General features: G+C 43.3%; 1 protein-coding gene across 1 annotated transcript in view; it reads left to right on the forward strand.

The window, feature by feature from the left end:
* The window catches only part of EMP2 (epithelial membrane protein 2), a 72,564-nt gene that overhangs the window by 48,129 nt on the left and 4,583 nt on the right, over nt 1-19,852 (forward strand). Inside the window, exons 2-4 of the mRNA XM_073647745.1 lie at nt 5,790-5,901; nt 19,270-19,369; nt 19,517-19,663. Of these exons, the coding sequence (XP_073503846.1) occupies nt 5,824-5,901; nt 19,270-19,369; nt 19,517-19,663 (325 nt within the window). The 5' untranslated portion in view covers nt 5,790-5,823. The remainder of the gene's footprint in view (nt 1-5,789; nt 5,902-19,269; nt 19,370-19,516; nt 19,664-19,852) is intronic.

Raw genomic sequence — 19,852 nt, forward strand, 5'->3', positions numbered from 1 at the left:
GGAGTGGCCATCATTACTTTAAGAAATAAAGGTCAGTCAGTGTGAAAAATTGGGAAAACTTTGAATGTGTCCCCAAGTGCAGTTGCAAAAACCATCAAGCGCTACAAACAAACTGGCTCACATGAGGACCGCCCCAGGAAAGGAAGACCAAGAGTCACCTTTGCTTCTGAGGATAAGTTTATCCGAGTCACCAGCCTCATAAATCGCAGGTTAACAGCAGCTCAGATTGGAGACCAGGTCAATGCCACACAGAGTTCTAGCAGCAGACACATCTCTTCAACAACTGTTAAGAGGAGACTTTGTGCAGCAGGCCTTCATGGTAAAATAGCTGCTAGGAAACCACTGCTATGGACAGGCAACAAGCAAAAGAGACTTGTTTGGGCTAAAGAACACAAGGAATGGACATTAGACCAGTGAAAATCTGTGCTTTGGTCTGATGAGTCCAAATTTGAGATCTTTGGTTCCAATCACCGTGTCTTTGTGCGACGCAGAAAAGGTGAACGGGTGGACTCTACATGTCTGGTTCCCACCGTGAAGCATGGAGGAGGATGTGTGATGGTGTGGGGGTGCTTTGCTGGTGACACTGCTGGGGATTTATTCAAAATTGAAGGCATACTGAACCAGCATGGCTACCACAGCATCTTGCAGCTGCATGCTATTCCATCCTGTTTGCATTTAGTTGGCCCATCATTTATTTTTCAACAGGACAATGACCCCAAACACACCTCCAGGCTGTGTAAGGGCTATTTGACCAAGAGGGAGAGTGATGGGGTGCTACGCCAGATGACCTGGCCTCCAGTCACCAGACCTGAACCCAATCAAGATGGTTTGGGGTGAGCTGGACCGCAGAGTGAAGGCAAAAGGGCCAACAAGTGCTAAGCATCTCTGGGAACTCCTTCAAGATTGTTGGAAAACCATTTCCGGTGACTACCTCTTGAAGCTCATCAAAAGAATGCCAAGAGTGTGCAAAGCAGTCATCAACGCAAAAGGTGGCTACTTTGAAGAACCTAGAATATAAGACATATTTTCAGTTGTTTCACACTTTTTTGTTAAGTATATAATTCCACATGTGTTACTTCATAGTTTTGATGCCTTCAGTGTGAATGTACAATTTTCATAGTCATGAAAATACAGAAAAATCTTTAAATGAGAAGGTGTGTCCAAACTTTTGGTCTGTACTATATGTATGGCCCTGGCCTATCATGATATCGACCTGCTGCCCACGTTTCTGTCTTGAAGAAACAAGTTTATTGTTGTAAAATGGTATGTGATGCAATGTAAACTGTGATGTATTGTGTGTGTAGTTTGACTATAGGGAAAGATAGAGTTAATTTTGGGACTAGCCTAGAGTGGGAGGGGTTGCGTTGCAGGGAAAGTGACAATTTACTGTCAGATAGGGCTAGAGTGCATAGAAAGAGGACCTTAGGTTCTATGTGAGCAGTGCCGCGTTCTGGAGTGTCCCTAAGTAAGAGGAGACTGAAGTAAAGAGATAGCGAGACCCGAAGCAGAAGTAACTAAGAGACAGAGTGACCTTCTGGGGACGGGTCCTGAGAGTGGATGCCTAACAAAAAGGCCTAGAGTTTACAGCTTGCAAGGTAACGGGCCTGGACAGGACTGAGTATGAGAGACAAATAGATTGTCCCAGGCGTGAGGTCCAGAGCGCCGTCAGGGACCCTGAAGCTAAGCCCGGCCATACTGGCACCATAAGGGAAAAGAAGATGTCAGAACCGTGGGGTGAGTAAAGGACTCTTGTTAAACAGGACTGTAAAGTTAGAGCAGGGTTGTGGTGAAGTAGTGAGACACAGTAGAATCAGAGGACCAGTAGAGAGAGTAAAATAAAAATAGGTTAAGTGAAGATAAAGAATTTTCCACAGCTTCCTTCCTTTGTTTCTCGAAGTTGTAAAGGAAATGTTCATAAGGCTGTGTAAACGCTATCTCTTGCAAATATTCCCTACCAAGCCCTCGTTCAGTAAAAAGTTTATTTTTGGAAGGGTGGTCTCCCTTATTGAACTGTAACATCTGGTCCTGGCCAACCAGCAACATTGGTTACATGCAACCTGGATGGGGGTAATGCCCTCACAGCACAAGTCTACATACCCAGCCAGGACACCCACTTTCATGTAGCGTGCCGGGGCGTGGGAGAGGAGTACCTCGCCCATGGCTACTGCCGAACGTCATGTTACAGGCCAATAAACCATCCAATCAATGGCTTGCTTACATGGGCAGATAATTTGGAATGGGCACCCTTATGAAACCTAATTTGCTAATTATCGTGTTGTCTAAATGCACCATTTGAGCATGTTTACATGAGGTGTTTTGATGTGGTTCTTACTGTAAATAAATCATGGCAAAATATGCGTGTTTTGAAGGTTTTGACGCCTTCTTTTGTCAAGGTATTTGGTAATGCCCCCCCCCCCCCCCAAAAAACAACACATTATATTGTGCACCCATATTCTAATTAAAAAATACATCAAAAACCACACTGAAAAAACAAGTCAAAAGCCAGGTGAATGTAGCAGCAAAAAGCACGTGAAAATACATGTGGTTTCTAGATGTGAATTTTTCAGCCAGAAATTATCAATGACAAAAAAAACAACTCTGTGAACAAACTCTGTATCATACAGTGCTTAAAAAACAGCATTTAAACACCCATGTGAAAGAGCCCTGAAACTAGTCAGTGTATGGGCAACCATTTCTGCCTGTGCCAAGACAGCCACGTTCAGTATTTGATCAGTATTTTACATCAGTATTTGTAAGCCCAAAACCAGGAGTGGAACAATCAGAGGAAAAGTGTAATAGAAACACGTCCCCACTTCTGTATTTATCACCAACTCCTGGTTTTGGCTTACCAATACTGATGTAAAATACTGAAGGTGTGAATGCGGCCGAAGTTTTTCCGAACTTATAGTGACTTTGTATAAATAGTGTGAGTGCATTTCAAAATATATTATCCTAAACTTTTGCTCCTAAAAGTGCCACTCCATGCTAAGGAAAGATCAAAGATAGTGTATTCATGCTTATAGAAACTAATCCTGTGCTTCCTCTGCTGCAGACCTCCAAAAGTCAAATTTTAGGCTTGTGGGCTACAAAATATCTATTTCAACAGGGATTTTCAAGAGAAACGTATTTCTAAATGATATCTGACCTAAATAATTCTCATTGTGTACAGAATCCCATTTCCTCTTAGCTGTTAGCTAAAAGAAATTATATATAGAGCTCTGCAGCCACCTAGTGGTTGTTATTGGTAATGCACCTTATCATTGCACTTAATGCAGATTATTTATACTAGGGCCTGAAAAGGCGACAAAACTAAAGTTTGCGTGCCACATTACTGTATATAGATTTACATATCATGTGGTCAAATCAGATACATTCAAATCTCGATTCATTATTGCATTTTCACCCTTTTTCTCTTCTAGTTTTTAATGTTTTATGCCTGTTTTTTTCATTTATTCCTAATTTTTAAATTTTTGCTTTTTTTTTTTTAAGTCACTTTTGTATGTGTTTATTTTTTTGAGGGTTGGGGACGTTCCAGATGTTTTCACCTGATTTATCATTTGTGACTTTCTGCAATCAGCTACAGTGATTTTGTGTACGCAGGTAATTTTTGCGACACTGCAAAATGTGCAAATTTTTGCATTAAAAAGATGCAAAAATGGTTTAGGACTGACCAAAAAGACCATCTTTGACTGCACAATATTCATGAACCACATGTCATTTTGAATCTTGAGCAAAAAAAACAAAACACAAAAAAACAGTCAGCGAATACGACAAGACAAAAAAGAAAATATTATTCCAAATGATGACCTTCAAGTTACGCTAAAATTGTACAAGTTTTGGTATTTCTACGCCAGTCCTGGCCAACTCCTTCTAACTCATGATCAATTAAGTGGCGTAAATTCCACTAAAAATGTATTCCTCTGATTGGAGTAACATTTCTGCACCTTTTCATAAATTAAAGACACAATTCACACCTACAGTCCTGATCATTAACACTAGCGTGCACATGTCTTTAATCATTCTTAGACTTCTTGATTTTGCTATGTTTTTTTTGCAGTTTTTTTTTACTACACTATACTGTTAAATTATGATTATTGGACAATTAGTTTAATATATTTTTTATTACGTACTTTCATAGTTATTATTTTTGGTCAGTATCCTCTCATTTACAGTATTTTTTAGTTTTTTTTAAGTATAGTTTTTTGCTATGTAATCTGAGAGCAACATGATGTATGGGCAGAGACCCTGATTCCAGTGATGTATCACCTACTGGGCTGCTTGTTGTAGTTTTGATAAAACCCTGTTTTCTTTGGTGCAGATCTAGCAGTTCTCTGAACACTGAGCTCTGCAGATCCCCGACCACATCACTGATTGGCAGCTTTCTGCCTATGCACAGTGAACACAGAAAGCTGCCAATCAGTGGTGGGGATGGGGTTATACAGAGCTCGTCAATATAGAGCACTACATTAGAGCAGATTTACAAGTCCTCTAGTGATAATCTCCTGCTGATAAAACTGTGATCTCATCAAACCACAGCCCAATAAGTAACACATTGCTGGAATTAGGGTCCCTGTCCTTACATTATGCTGCTCTCAGATTAGGTAACAAAAACCTGGTGACAGATTCCCTTTAAGTCTTATGGGAGTATTTCTGCATTGCTGGACGTTTTCCACATTTGGGATTAAACCATCTATGGAGCCTGGCAGATATTCGTGCAACCTGCGAGTCCTCAAAACACTTGGGGGGGAAGCAGATCTTCAGTCCATATTCAAGCCATATCACCATTGTGCTCAACTTGTAAAATTGTAATAAAATAATTAAAAACTTGTTTATTTTTAGAAATAATATTTATTTTTTGATCCCGGTTTGAGGCTTCCTATATAATGCACATAAACTTTACGAGTCTTTCAATAACTATAAAGAGACCAGAACACTAAAAAACATAAGACAGGGAGGTGGTGAGTGTCAAAAGGCCTTGTATTGAGGTCCATGAACATCTAGTGTTATTGCCTAAACACTTAAAGGGAATCGGTCAGCATGTTTTTGCTATGTAATCCAAAGGCAGCATGATGTAGGGGCCGAGACCCTGATTCCAGTGATGTGTCACTTATCATGCTGTGTGCTGTTGTTTTAATACAATGAAAAGTTTATCTCTAGGAGATTATCACTGCCCAGACTAGCTCCCTCATGCCAAGTGGTCCGACCACGCCCCCTCCTCTGATAAGCTCACTGTCTGGTGTGGGCGGGGTTAGCTTTCTGAGCTCTGCTGCATGCTAAATCTAAAAACTCTGACTGTATCACAACTGCCGCACCCAGTAATCTAAGTGATACATTGCTGGGGTCAGGGTCTCTTTACCTACATTATGCTGCTCTCAGATGAGGTAGCAAAAACCTGCTGACAGATTCCCTTTTAAAAGTTTTTAGCTGTTAACACCTTTTTGTTACAAAAATAAAAGGGAACTATTCTAACAATGAGGGGGTGGTGAATGAACATAATGGATCCGTCAAACAGGAGCTATGACACCAGTGTGAACAGAGCTTAAGCCACTGATGGGGTGTGTTTAAATATTATTGCAGAATGTCCCTCGGACAAGAAAATGTTCATGGGTGCCAGATATATATATAAATATATATAACATGTCTATGGTGTAATCCAAAGCATTTGCTCAATGTTGATGTTCCCAGGTAATATACTATAGCGGCTTCAGTGCGTCATTACATTTGCAAGCATGGATACGATTCTAGTTATTGCCACATGACTAATCCATAGCACATATTCTGTCTTTCAGTTTCCTTTTGATCTAGAAGCGGAGAAGAGTGAAGATGTTGGTCGTATTGGCTTTTATTATCATTTTCCACATAACCTCCATGGCATTGCTATTCATCTCTACAATAGACAATGTGAGTCACAGCACTGCAGAACGCCCCTGCAGCCTCCTCATACTGTACAATTGCTTTGTCGTGATAAATCCCATTGTTGTGTATAGAGGATGCCATATGCCCACCAGAGCGATGCACAGGTCACGGATGTGTTTGCTTTGCCTAATAGACGTTCTTCATGAAAACGAGAGATTCTATAGATGTAATAGTACAGCAGCGAACCATCCACTAAACACAAATCCTTTTTATCCTTTACCTGTGCAGACTAGAGGGCCATATCGCACGGTAAGGGTTAAAGATGTGGATTAACTGCTGCCAAGCCAATAGAGCTCATACAGAATTATCATTTAAAGGTGATGGACACCATTGACATGGGGAAAAAAATATTTTTACGTTTTAGAGTTTACCTTTAGTTAATTCATTCTTTTATTTTCATACGCCTGATATGCAGTTTGCAGACTGATTCAAGTTTTAGATTTTTTTTCTTGTGGGACTGTCCCTCCCAGTAATACAGGCTGGATTTAAGATCTGTGTGTATCCTGGGTGCCACTGTCTTCACTTGATTTCATGAATCAGCACATCTCAAATACTGTATTCCCCCACATGCTTTCCTCCTCCTTTATAGCCTATTTACTGCCAAACTAATAAAGCATATGTTTAAATTATTTTGCATTATTATTAGACAGAATTATACAAAAATATGTTTTTGGCCCTATTTTATACATTTTCACTATAATCTGTTTTGACATAATACAAATATTTATTAAAGAAAAGCAATACATATACTGATAGCATAAGAAAATCCATTAATGGGGTCTGTGCATATACCGTCATGGCCGAAAGTGTTGTCACTCTTGAAATTGTTTAAGAAAATGAAGTATTTCTCCAGGAAAATTATTGCAATTACACATGTTTGTTATACACATATTTATTTCCTTTGTGTGTATTGGAACAACACAAAAAAACTGAGAAAAAAAAGGCAAATTGGACAAAAATTCACAAAAAAACACAAAAATGGGCCGGACAAAATTGTTGACACCCTCAACTTAATATTTGGTTGCACCTTTTGGAATAAATAACTGCAATCAATCGCTTCCTATAACCATCACCAAGCTTCTTACACCTCTCAACTGGAATTTTGGATCACTCTTCTTCTGCAGACTGCTCCAGGTCTCTCATATTTGAAGGCAACTTCTCCCAACAGCAAGTTTAATATCTGTCCACAGGTGTTCAATTAAATTTCGATCCAGACCCATTGCTGGCCACTTCAGAACTCTCCAGCGCTTTCTTTCCATTCATTTCTGGGTGCTTGTTGAAGTATGTTTGGGGTCATTGTCCTGCTGGAAGACCCACGACCTAGGATGCAAGCCCAGCTTTCTGACACTGGGCACTACCTTGCGATCCAAAATCCTTTGGTAATCTTCAGATTTCATGATGCCTTGCACACAGTGCCACAGGCAGCAAAACAACCCCAAAACATCTTTGAACCTCCAACATATTTGACTGTAGGTACTGTGTTCTTTTCTTTGTTTGCCTCATTCCATTTTTGGTAAACAGTAGAATTATGTGCTTTACTAAAAAGCTCTATCTTGGTCTCATCAGTCCACAAAATGCTTTCCTGGAAGGATTTTGGCTTACTCATATACAGTACAGACCAAAAGTTTGCTTTGCCTAATACACGTTCCTCATGAAAACGAGAGATTCTATAGATGTAATAGTACAGCAGCGAACCATCCACTAAACACAAATCCTTTTTATCCTTTACCTGTGCAAACTAGAGGGCCATATCACACGGCAAGGGTTAAAGATGTGGATTAACTGCTGCCAAGCCAATAGAGCTCATACAGAATTAGCATTTAAAGGTGATGAACACCATTGACATGGGAAAAAATATTTTTACATTTTAGAGTTTACCTTTAGTTAATTCATTCTTTTATTTTCATACGCCTTATATGCAGTTTGCAGACTGATTCAAGTTTTAGATTTTTTTTCTTGTGGGACTGTCCCTCCCAGTAATACAGGCTGGATTTAAGATCTGTGTGTATCCACTGGGTGCCACGGTCTTCACTTGATTTCATGAATCAGCACATCTCAAATACTGTATTCCCCCACATGCTTTCCTCCTCCTTTATAGCCTGTTTTCAGTGCCCTCCTAGATATTTTCTCCATTCTCCCCTGTAGATGTGTACAATACTATAAATACAGTATAGACCAAAAGTTTGGACACACCTCATTTAAAGATTTTTCTGTATTTTCATGACTTTGAAAATTGTACATTCACACTGAAGGCATCAAAACTATGAATTAACACATGTGGAATTATATACTTAACAAAAAAGTGTGAAACAACTGAAAATATGTCTTATATTCTAGGTTCTTCAAAGTAGCCACCTTTTGCTTTGATGACTGCTTTGCACACTCTTGGCATTCTCTTGATGAGCTTCAATAGGTAGTCACCGGAAATGGTTTTCACTTCACAGGTGTGCCCTGTCAGGTTTAATAAGTGGGATTTCTTGCCTTATAAATGGGGTTGGGACCATCAGTTGTGTTGTGCAGAATTCTGGTAGATACACAGCTGATAGTCCTACTGAATAGACTGTTAGCTGCTTTTTTCTTGCCATAATACAAATTCTAAGTAAAGAAAAACGAGTGGCCATCATTACTAGAGATGAGCGGTGTTCGACTAGAACTGTTCGCCAATCTCAAATTCGAGCTGTTTTGGGCGGTGTTCGACGAACCCGAACAATTTGCAAAAAATTCGGCTGTTCGAGGTTATGTTCGATAACTGTTCGTGCACCAAAAGCGTGTCCTGCATGTCTGGCGCTATTTAGAGCACCAATCATGCAGGGATTGTCTGCCACTCACTGTAATGCCACAGCCATGGTGGTTGTGGCATTACAGTGATTGCCCAAATCGATGGGAACTGTGCTCACAGTGAAACATGAAAAGCCGGCAATTCAGCAGCGGCGTACACAGGTACCCGACAATTTAGAACCGAAAGAATAGAGCTTCACACATAGATTAGATAGATATAAACATGTCAGTCACATATATAAGAAGTACAGTGACAGTGTTGATTACTGTACTTGTCATTTAGTGTAAAGGATTTATAAAAAAAAATATTAGTGTTTTCATGCACCGTCTCTTTAAAAAAGCCGGCGGCAATTCAGCAGCGGTACCCGACAATTTAGAATGGAAGGAATAGAGCATCACACATAGATTAGATAGATAGAAACATGTCGGTCACATATATATGAAGTACAGTGACAGTGTTGATTACTGTACTTGTCATTTAGTGTTAAAATAAAGGATTTATTTAAAAAAAAATTAGCGTGGGGTTCCCCTTAATTTTAGGCTCTAGCGGAGGTTAAGCAGACGGCTGGGGCAGATGTTTGAAGCCTGGGAAGGGGGTAATACCCATGGAGCTTCCCAGGCTACTAATATCAGCCCCCAGCTGAATGCCTAGCCTTTACTAGCTATTAAAATGGGGGACCCCCCAAAAAATTGACGTGGGGTCCCCCCTATTTTAATAGCTAGCAAAGGCTAGGCAGACAGCTGGGGGCTGATATTAATAGCCCAGGAAGGGTGCCATGAATATTGGCCCCCTCCCAGGCTAGAAACACCAGCCGTCAGCCGCCCCAGAAATGGCACATCCATAGGATGCGCCAATTCTGGCACTTAGCCTCGCTCTTCCCACTGCCCTGTAGCGGTGGCAGTGGAGTAATAGGGCTGGGGTTGATGTCAGCTTATAATGCCAGCTGACATCAAGCCCAGGTTAGTAATGGAGAGGCGTCTATAAGACACCCCCATTACTAACCCCATAGTCAAAGTTAAAAAAAACACAAACACCCAGAATAAAGTCCTTTAATTGAAATAAAGACACAATTCTTTATTGTTCTAAATTAAACCATACTTACCATCACGCCCATTCCAGCTGAAGCCAACGATCCCCCTGCAATAAAAGAAAAATAATAAAGCAACATCATCCTTACCTTTCCATGGTTCCCACGACAGCTTCAGCTCTGCTACATCGAGATGACAGGCTGGACCGCAGCAGAACGCTGCCATCCAGCCTGTCATCCCGCAGACACTGAGAAGCGCAGGCATGCTTGCGCTCCTCAGCGTCTCTCTGTGACGGCATCCAGATGAGCCGAGGTCATGTCCAATGAACTCGGCTCACTTCATGCACGTCACTGACAGCGTGGGAAAATTCTCACGCTGAAGCGCTGAGTGCAGGAGAATTCTCCCACGCTGTCAGTGACGTGCATAAGGTGAGCTCATGTCCAATGAACTCAGCTCACCTCATGCACGTCACTGACAGCGTGGGAAAATTCTCCTGCACTCAGCGCTTCAGCGTGAGAATTCGTGGGTGTTGTGTTTTTTTTAAATACTTTACTAGAAATTCATGGTGGTCATGTCTAATATTGGCGTGACCCCATGAATTTCGGGCTTAGGGCCAGCTGATAATGCCAAGCTGGCCCTAACCCCTTTATTACCCAGTGAGCCAACGCATCATGGCCCTGGATGAGTTGGGTACAGCGCCAGAAGATGGCGCTTCTATGAACGCGCCATTTTCCGGGGTGGCTGCGGACTGCAATTTGCAGCGGGGGTGGCCCAGAAAGCTTGGGCCTCCCTGCGCTGCGGATTCCAGCCCCCAGCTGCCTAGTTGTACCTGGCTGGACTCAAAAACAGGGCGAAGGCCCACGTCAATTTTCTTTAAATTATTTCATGAAATAATTAAGAAAAAAAGGGCTTCCCTATATTGTTGTGTCCGGCCAGGTACAAATAGGCAGCTGGTGGTTGGGGGCAGCCCGTTCCTGCCTGCTGCACCTGACTGGACACAAATATAGTGCGAAGCCCCACGTCAATTTTTTTTTAATTATTTCATGAATTTCCTGAAATAATTTAAAAAAATTGAAGTGGGGCTTCGCACTATATTTGTGTCCAGCCAGGTACAGCAGGCAGGAATGGGCTGCCACCAGCTGCCTATTTGTACCTGGCCGGACACAACAATATAGGGAAGGTCTTTTTTTCTTAATTATTTCATGAATTTCATGAAATAATTAAAAAAAAAATACGTGGGGCTTCGCCCTATTTTTGTGTCCAGCCAGGTACAACTAGGCAGCTGGAGGCTGGAATCTGCAGCGCAGGGAGGCCCAAGCTTTCTGGCCCCCCCCCCCCCCGCTGCAAATTGCAGTCCGCAGCCACCCCGGAAAATGGCGCGTTCATAGAAGCGCCATCTTCTGGCGCTGTACCCAACTCATCCAGGGCCCTGGTGCGGTGGCTCACTGGGTAATAAAGGGGTTAGGGCCAGCTTGGTATTATCAGCTGGCCCTAAGCCCAAAATTCATGGGGTCACGCCAGTATTAGACATGACCGCCATGAATTTCTAGTAAAGTATTTAAAAAAAACACAACACCCAGAATAAAGTCCTTTAATTGAAATAAACACACAATTCTTTATTGTTCTAAATTAAACCATACTTACCATCACACCCATTCCAGCTGAAGCCAACGATCTCCTGCAATAAAAGAAAAATAATAAACCAACCCCATCCTTACCTTTCCATGGTTCCCAGGACGGCTCCAGCTCTGCTACATCGAGATGACAGGCTGGACCGCAGCAGAACGCTGCCATCCAGCCTGTCATCCCGCAAACACTGAGAAGCGCAGGCATGCTTGCGCTCCTCAGTGTCTCGCTGTGACGGCATAAAGATGAGCCGAGGTCATGTCCAATGAACTCGGCTCACCTCATGCACGTCACTGACAGCGTGGGAAAATTCTCACGCTGAAGTGCTGAGTGCAGGAGAATTCTCCCACGCTGTAAGTGACGTGCATGAGGTGAGCAGTGATAATTGGACATGAACTCACCTCATGCACGTCACTGACAGCGCTTCAGCGTGAGAATTTTCCCACGCTGTCAGTGACGTGCATGAGGTGAGTTCATGTCCAATGATCTCTGCTCACCTCATGCACGTCACTGACAGCGTGGGAAAATTCTCCTGCACTCAGCGCTTCAGCGTGAGAATTCTCCCACGCTGAAGCGCTGAGTGCAGGAGAATTTTCCCACGCTGTCAGTGACGTGCATGAGGTGCGCCGAGTTCATTGGACATGACCTCGGCTCATCTGGATGCCGTCACAGCGAGACACTGAGGAGCGCAAGCATGCCTGCGCTTCTCAGTGTCCGCGGGATGACAGGCTGGATGGCAGCTTTCTCCTGCGGTCCAGCCTGTCATCTCGATGTAGCAGAGCTGAAGCTGTCCTGGGAACCATCGAAAGGTAAGGATGATGTTGGTTTATTATTTTATTTTTATTACAGGAGATCGTTGGCTTCAGCTGGAATGGGCGTGATGGTAAGTATGGTTTAATTTAGAACAATAAAGAATTGTGTGTTTATTTAAATTAAATGACTTTATTCTGGGTGTTTGTGTTTTTTTTTACTTTTACTATGGGGTTAGTAATGGGGGTGTCTTATAGACGCCTCTCCATTACTAACCTGGGCTTGATGTCAGCAGGCGTTATAAGCTGACATCAACCCCAACCCTATTACCCCACTGCCACCGCTACAGGGCAGTGGGAAGAGCGAGGCTAAGTGCCAGAATTGGCGCATCCTATGGATGCGCCATTTCTGGGGCGGCTGACGGCTGGTGTTTCTAGCCTGGGAGGGGGCCAATATTCATGGCACCCTTCCTGGGCTATTAATATCAGCCCCCAGCTGTCTGCCTAGCCTTTGCTAGCTATTAAAATAGGGGGGACCCCACGTCATTTTTTTTGAGGGGTCCCCCATTTTAATAGCTAGTAAAGGCTAGGTATTCAGCTGGGGGCTGATATTAGTAGCCTGGGAAGCTCCGTGGGTATTACCCCCTTCCCAGGCTTCAAACCTCTGCCCCAGCCGTCTGCTTAACCTCCGCTAGAGACTAAAATTACGGGGAACCCCACGCCAATTTTTATTTGAATAAATCCTTTATTTTAACACTAAATGACAAGTACAGTAACCAACACTGTCGCTGTACTTATTATAAATGTGACTGACATGTTTCTATCTATCTAATCTATGTGTGAAGCTCTATTCTTTCTGTTCTAAATTGTCGGGTACCGCTGCTGAATTGCCGGCCGGCTTTTTTAAAGAGACGGTGCATGAAAACACTAATATTTTTTTTACTAAATCCTTTACACTAAATGACAAGTGCAGTAACCAACACTGTCACTGTGCTTCTTATATGTGTGACTGACATGTTTCTATCTATCTAATCTATGTGTGATGCTCTATTCCTTCTTGTCTAAATTGTCGGGTACCGGTGTATGCCACTGCTGAATTTGCCGGCCGGCTATTTTAAAGAGAGTGTCTTCTGAGCAGTTTGTCAGCTTTTGGACACCTTTGCAGGTGTTTTCTATGTGTTTCTATGTGTTTCTGTTTGCCTGCCATTGGTTTTAACGGTGTTCGACGGTGTTCTAAGGTGTTCGACGAACAGTTTGACGAACAGTTCCTCGAACATCCCGGTGTTCGACGAACCGAACCGAACCGAACCCGAACACTATGGGGGTGGCTCAACACTAATCATTACTTTAAGAAATGAAGGTCAGTCAGTCCAAAAAATTGGGCAAACTTTGAAAGTGTCCACAAGTGCAGTTGCAAAAACCATCAAGCGCTACAAAGAATCTGGCTCACATGAGGACCGCCCCAGGAAAGGAAGACCAAGAGTCACCTCTGCTTCTGAGGATAAGTTTATCTGAGTCACCAGCCTCAGAAGTCGCAGGTTAACAGCAGCTCAGATTAGAGACCAGGTCAATGCCACACAGAGTTCTAGCAGCAGACACATCTCTACAACAACTGTTAAGAGGAGACTTTGTGCAGCAGGCGTTCATGGTAAAATAGCTGCTAGGAAACCACTGCTAAGGACAGGCAACAAGCAGAAGAGACTTGTTTGGGCTAAAGAACACAAGGAATGTAACATCTCTGGCGGCGTGCTGGCATGGCTTACCACCTCCCACCATGCAAGACCGCCATCTTACCTATCAGTCCAGGCTGCACACTTTGCTCCAGTATGTGCTGTGTGCATGTCTCTTGTCTTGCTTAGGGCGGCGGCGCAGTTACTGCCTGGTTCTTATAGTTACTGTGTGCGCACTCCTAATGCGTCCCCAGCATATTGTTGTGAGTCACTGGATACTTAAACTCCCTCTACCCAGTAGGAGGTGCCTGAGAAACACTTTCTTTCAGTGTGTTCTGTGCAACTGAGTTGCCAGGTCCTGTTGTGTATCTTGTCTGTTTCCGCCATCCTGGGGGCTGAGTACTCAGGCCTGTTAGCTGTATCTGTGACTTCTAGTCAATTCCACCACCCTGGGGGCTGAGTACCCAGGCTCGTTCCTGTATCTTGTTCTTGGTTCAGTTCCTGTCTAAACAGTGTCCTAGCCCGTTACTTGTTTGTCTCTATGTTCGTATCTTCCCTTTTCCTGCAGTGTCTGAACCTGCACCTAACTCCAACTCATTGTCTCTGTACTTCTGTTTGAGTTTAGTGTCCACTCGCTACTTCATTGTAAGTACCTTGTGTGTATCTGCTCTGCTTGTCTACCGCACCTGCAGGTTTTGCTCTGCTCTGCTTGTCTACCGCACCTGCGGGTTTTGCTCTGCTTTGCTTGTCTACCGCACCTGCGGGTTTTGCTCTGCTCTGCTTGTCTACCGCACCTGCGAGTTTTGCTCTGCTCTGCTTGTCTACCGCACCTGCAGGTTTTGCTCTGCTTGTCTACCGCACCTGCGGGTTTTGCTCTGCTCTGCTTGTCTACCGTACCTGCAGGTTTTGCTCTGCTCTGCTTGTCTACCGCACCTGCGGGTTTTGCTCTGCTCTGCTTGTCTACCGCACCTGCGTGTTTTGCTCTGCTCTGCTTGTCTACCGCACCTGCGAGTTTTGCTCTGCTCTGCTTGTCTACCGCACCTGCAGGTTTTGCTCTGCTCTGCTTGTCTACCGCACCTGCAGGTTTTGCTCTGCTCTGCTTGTCTACCGCACCTGCGAGTTTTGCTCTGCTCTGCTTGTCTACCGCACCTGCAGGTTTTGCTCTGCTCTGCTTGTCTACCGCACCTGCGGGTTTTGCTTTGCTCTGCTTGTCTACCGCACCTGCGGGTTTTGCTTTGCTCTGCTTGTCTACTGCACCTGCGGGTTTTGCTCTGCTCTGCTTGTCTACCGCACCTGCGGGTTTTGCTCTGCTCTGCTTGTCTACCGCACCTGCGGGTTTTGCTCTGCTCTGCTTGTCTACCGCACCTGCGGGTTTTGCTCTGCTCTGCTTGTCTACCGCACCTGCGGGTTTTGCTCTGCTCTGCTTGTCTACTGCACCTGCGGGTTTTGCTCTGCTCTGCTGCACCTGCGGCTCTGTTCCTGTATTCCAGTCTGTACTGGTCCCTATCCTGCCTGTGTTTCTACCTGCCAATACCCACCTGTTTGCATACCAGCCATGCCTGCCAGTACCCACCTGTCTGTATACCAGCCGTGCCTGCCAGTACCCACCTGTCAGTATGCCAGTATAACCTGCTTGTTCCTGCATTCCCCGGTGTGGGTCCACAGCTGTGACCGGGGTCTGACCTGGAGTAGCACCTGGTCCCTCTGCTCGGTTCCTCCCTGGTTCATGGAGTCGACTGAGCTGCCATGCGACCTTGGTCGGACCGAGTTGATACTTAGTCACGCCCCTCCAGGCATTCCTCGGTTCATGGTCCAGTGGGATCACTAACCACGCTCACGCCAGTCAGTCCGGGTGTGAGAGTAACAGAATGGACATTAGACCAGTGGAAATCTGTGCTTTGGTCTGATGAGTCCAAATTTGAGATCTTTGGTTCCAACCACCGTGTCTATGTGCGACGCAGAAAAGGTGAACGGATGGACTCTACATGCCTGGTTCCCACCGTGAAGCATGGAGGAGGAGGTGTGATGGTGTGGGGGTGCTTTGCTGGTGACACTGTTGGGGATTTATTCAAAATTGAAGGCATACTGAACCAGCATGGCTCCCACAGCATCTTGCAGCTGCATGCTATTCCATCCGGTTTGCGTTTAGTTGGACCATCATTTATTTTTCAACAGGACAATGACCCCAAACACACCTCCAGGCTGTGTAAGGGCTATTTGACCAAGCAGGAGAGTGATGGGGTGCTACGCCAGATGACCTGGCCTCCACAGTCACCAGACCTGAACCCAATCAAGATGGTTTGGGGTGAGCTTGGACCGCAGAGTGAAGGCAAAAGGGTCAACAAGTGCTAAGCATCACTGGGAACTCCTTCAAGATTGTTGGAAGACCATTTCCGGTGACTACCTCTTGAAGCTCATCAAGAGAATGCCAAGAGTGTGCAAAGCAGTCATCAAAGCAAAAGGTGGCTACTTTGAAGAACCTAGAATATAAGACATATTTTCAGTTGTTTCACACTTTTTTGTTAAGTATATAATTCCACATGTGTTAATTCATAGTTTTGATGCCTTCAGTGTGAATGTACAATTTTCATAGTCATGAAAATACAGAAAAATCTTTACATGAGAAGGTGCGTCCAAACTTTTGGTCTGTACTGTATGTGAGCATATTCTAGCTCACCCACGTTGAAGTAGCCAGCGAATCCTTGGCTCGGATGAAAAAAAACACTCCTGCTTGGTGGTAGCAATAGGAAAAGGAAAATATCCAACCAGTTTTTGTGGAAAAAAAAATCATTTTTTTTTATTGATAGAATTGAATAAGAAAAGAACATTCCCAGTTCTATAGAACAAAATATGTGTGAGAGCTTTTCCTACAGATTTCAGACTAAGGCCAGGGCCCCACTATCAGTATTTGATCAGTATTCGGTCAGTATTTTTTCTCAGGAGTGGGAGCCAAAACCAGGTGAGGAACCATCAGAGAAAAGGTGTAATAGAAACAAATCACCAATTCTGCATTTATCACCCGCAAAACGGGATTAGGGCGCATGCACCAACGGGGCCATAGACTACACTGAAGCAAACGTGCACTCTGACGTGCATCATTTTCAGGCATATACGCCTACTAGAAATGGAGACACTCAGACGTAGTAGACTGCTTCTGGGTGTCCGCCTTCAGTAGGCATATACACCCACCTGAAAATGATGAGGACTATTAAGAAAGTTGCTTAACTTTGCATATAGAAAGAAACTGAATAAAAAAAATCTGTGCAAAGGTGTAGTTAGTTCAAGACCAGGCCATTTACCATTGTTCCTAATCAGGCACATTTTCTTTTTTTATTTCATTCATTTGGTTCAAAAAGCTGTAAAAAAAAATTATTATTTAGATATTCAAATAATTTTTGTATCATTTTTTTCATGACACTTGGGACATCATTTTTATGTTATTTTCATTGTCTTTTATCATTTGTTTTTGCTGATATCAGGTGTTATCAGTCAGTGGAAAAATAAAGAAAATACGTGTCTGTTTTTCAGATTTTTTGTTTATATTTTAATGACCATAAAGGACCGCTAAAATACCTTTTTAAAACTTGTTTCCCTTTCCGTAGGAATCATTTCCTTATATTGGACACAAATATTTTTTTTTGCGACGGGCTATTAACAGCGATTTTGGATTGGCAGCGGCTTTTTTTCCAATTTCTTTTATTTACGTATTTATTTTTGCATTTATTTCACACATTGTTCCCCTCATCATAAGGTTATAAAAGACCTTTGGAAGTATTTCAACATTTAAATACCGGTACTTTATTTTAATTTTATTTCCCCTGTAACTGGGGCTGGTGTATTAGCCCCGGTAACAATGGAAATGCAGTCTCATGGCTGCATAGCAGAGTTGACTGGTTCTCCTAGGACCCAGTAGCTCCTGCTCCCTTCCTAAACATAGCAATTACATGACTGCTGGGTCTGGGGGAAAAACTGTGAGTGATCCCGATTAGTGATGAGCGAGTATGTTCTGTTAACCCTTTCGGCGAGTATGCTCGGGCCGAGCACCGAGTAGTTACAGCTGCTCGGTGTTATGTTTGAATCACTCCCATGTGCATGATTTGCGACTGTTTGACAGCTTTAGTACATGTAAGGAATGTCTATTTCTTACACATTCCTCACATGTATTAAAGTTGTCAAACAGTCGCAAATCATGCACATGGGAGTGATTCAAACATAACACCGAGCAGCTGTAACTACTCGGTGCTCGGCCCGAGCATACTCGCCGAAAGGGTTAACAGAACATACTCACTCATCACTAATCCCTATACTTTATACACAGCACTCCTCTAGCTCTCATATACATAAATAGGGACGGCAGAGATGGTAATAAACCATCTCTGCCTTCTTGATGGGGAGTCTGGCTGTTTTATGGCAGTTGGCTCTCCGCTCCTGCAACTCCATGATGCCGTGCAACTTTTATACTATGCAGTGATGCTTCAGAATGTAACTGCAAAACATGGACCACATAGATGTTTAAAGTCTATGGCCCTGATTCATCAAAGCAATTTTGACAGAATTCTGGTGTGTATTGCTTTGAAAAGTTGCAAAGTTTGGTGCAACTGCGAGTTGCGACTTTTGGTGTTTTCACGCCAATTTATTCCAGCTGCACCAGAATGGGCAGAGCTGGGATGGAACAAGGGCATGGTAAGGGTGCGACACTGCAACTCATTTAATTCATGATTAGCTGTGGCGCTCCCTATGCCAGAAATCTTAGATTTCTGATGTAGCGCACGGAGGCCCACACCACTCGTCCGACACTACAGATTCATTAAAAGACATCTAACTTTTCATGAATCAAAAGCATTTGACTCCACCATGCCCCCTCATCAAGACCAGTGAGAAAATCGCCAGTCTTGAACAATCTGGGCTTATGGGCTGTCCAGAAGCAGTTAAAGTGTACCTCCTGTTAGGCCTCATTCCTTGGGATCCAAAACCAGAAGTGAAAGATTAATGGAAATATCTACATGTAGTCAATGGTTTGGACATACACCGAGTACAATCACAACTGTTAAGTGTCATTTTTTGTTCTTATCTTCTGAGGAAACAAAAGATTAAGTAAGTTATTCTCTGATCTTTCGCCAGTAGATGCTTGTAGGTCCCGCTCAGTTTGCCAGTTTCAACTAGTTTCAGTCAACTAATGTGTATGGTGGGCCTTTAAGGTTGTGAAGGTCTCTGCAGTCAGATGTCCATCAATTGACTCTAGTGATATGCCATAACATTGTGATGGTAATATGCGTTTTACAGCTGGTGGGCTCATCTATTGTATGTATGCAAAAGAACTACCGAAGAGATGACCACGTTCCTCTCAGTTTACAGAAAATGTAGATTATTTGTTTAGACATCAGATGTTGCAAAAAATAAATACGTACAATACTGACAAAAGAAGAATACGGCTAAGTGATATTGCAAGAAAAAAAAAATTCAAATGTGACTGAAGCTTCTACAATCATTTTCATCTTCAGGCCTGGTGGGTTGGAGAAAACTATTATCTGGACATCTGGAGGACCTGTGTGAACGCTACTACACAGACAGTCTGTACAGAGATTAAAGACAACAACAATTGTAAGTTCTGACACTGATATTAGATAATCCGCCACCCCCCCCCCCCCCTGAAAAAAAAAAAAAAAAAAAAAGAGTAAAGGGTTCAGATGGGGAAAACAAAGTCAGAAATCCATGAGCGTACTAACAATCAGATATCTTCATTTTTAGCTTTTCAGGCTATCCAGACCATTCAAGCGACCATGATCCTGGCCACCGTTCTGTGTTGCATCGGACTCTTGAGCTTTGTTTTCCAACTGTTTCGGCTTAAACAAGGAGAGCGATTTGTGTTGACCGCTATTATCCAGATGCTGTCATGTGAGTAGCGCAATTATGTTGGATGCTCCTATACGTCAGTTACTTATATTCTTGCCGTCAAGACTTGGGCAGTCCTCCTAGTTCTGTACTTTTATTACGCCTATTGTAAGATACATTCATATCGGTGGTCTGTCTGTGTATTCCAAAGGAAAGCAAGGAGAGGTCTTCATAAATATAGTAAATATTGGG

This window comes from Phyllobates terribilis, unplaced genomic scaffold (assembly GCF_046119375.1).
Source record: "Phyllobates terribilis strain yellow unplaced genomic scaffold, ASM4611937v1 Scaffold_9__5_contigs__length_417890890, whole genome shotgun sequence".
Classification (NCBI taxonomy): domain Eukaryota; kingdom Metazoa; phylum Chordata; class Amphibia; order Anura; family Dendrobatidae; genus Phyllobates; species Phyllobates terribilis.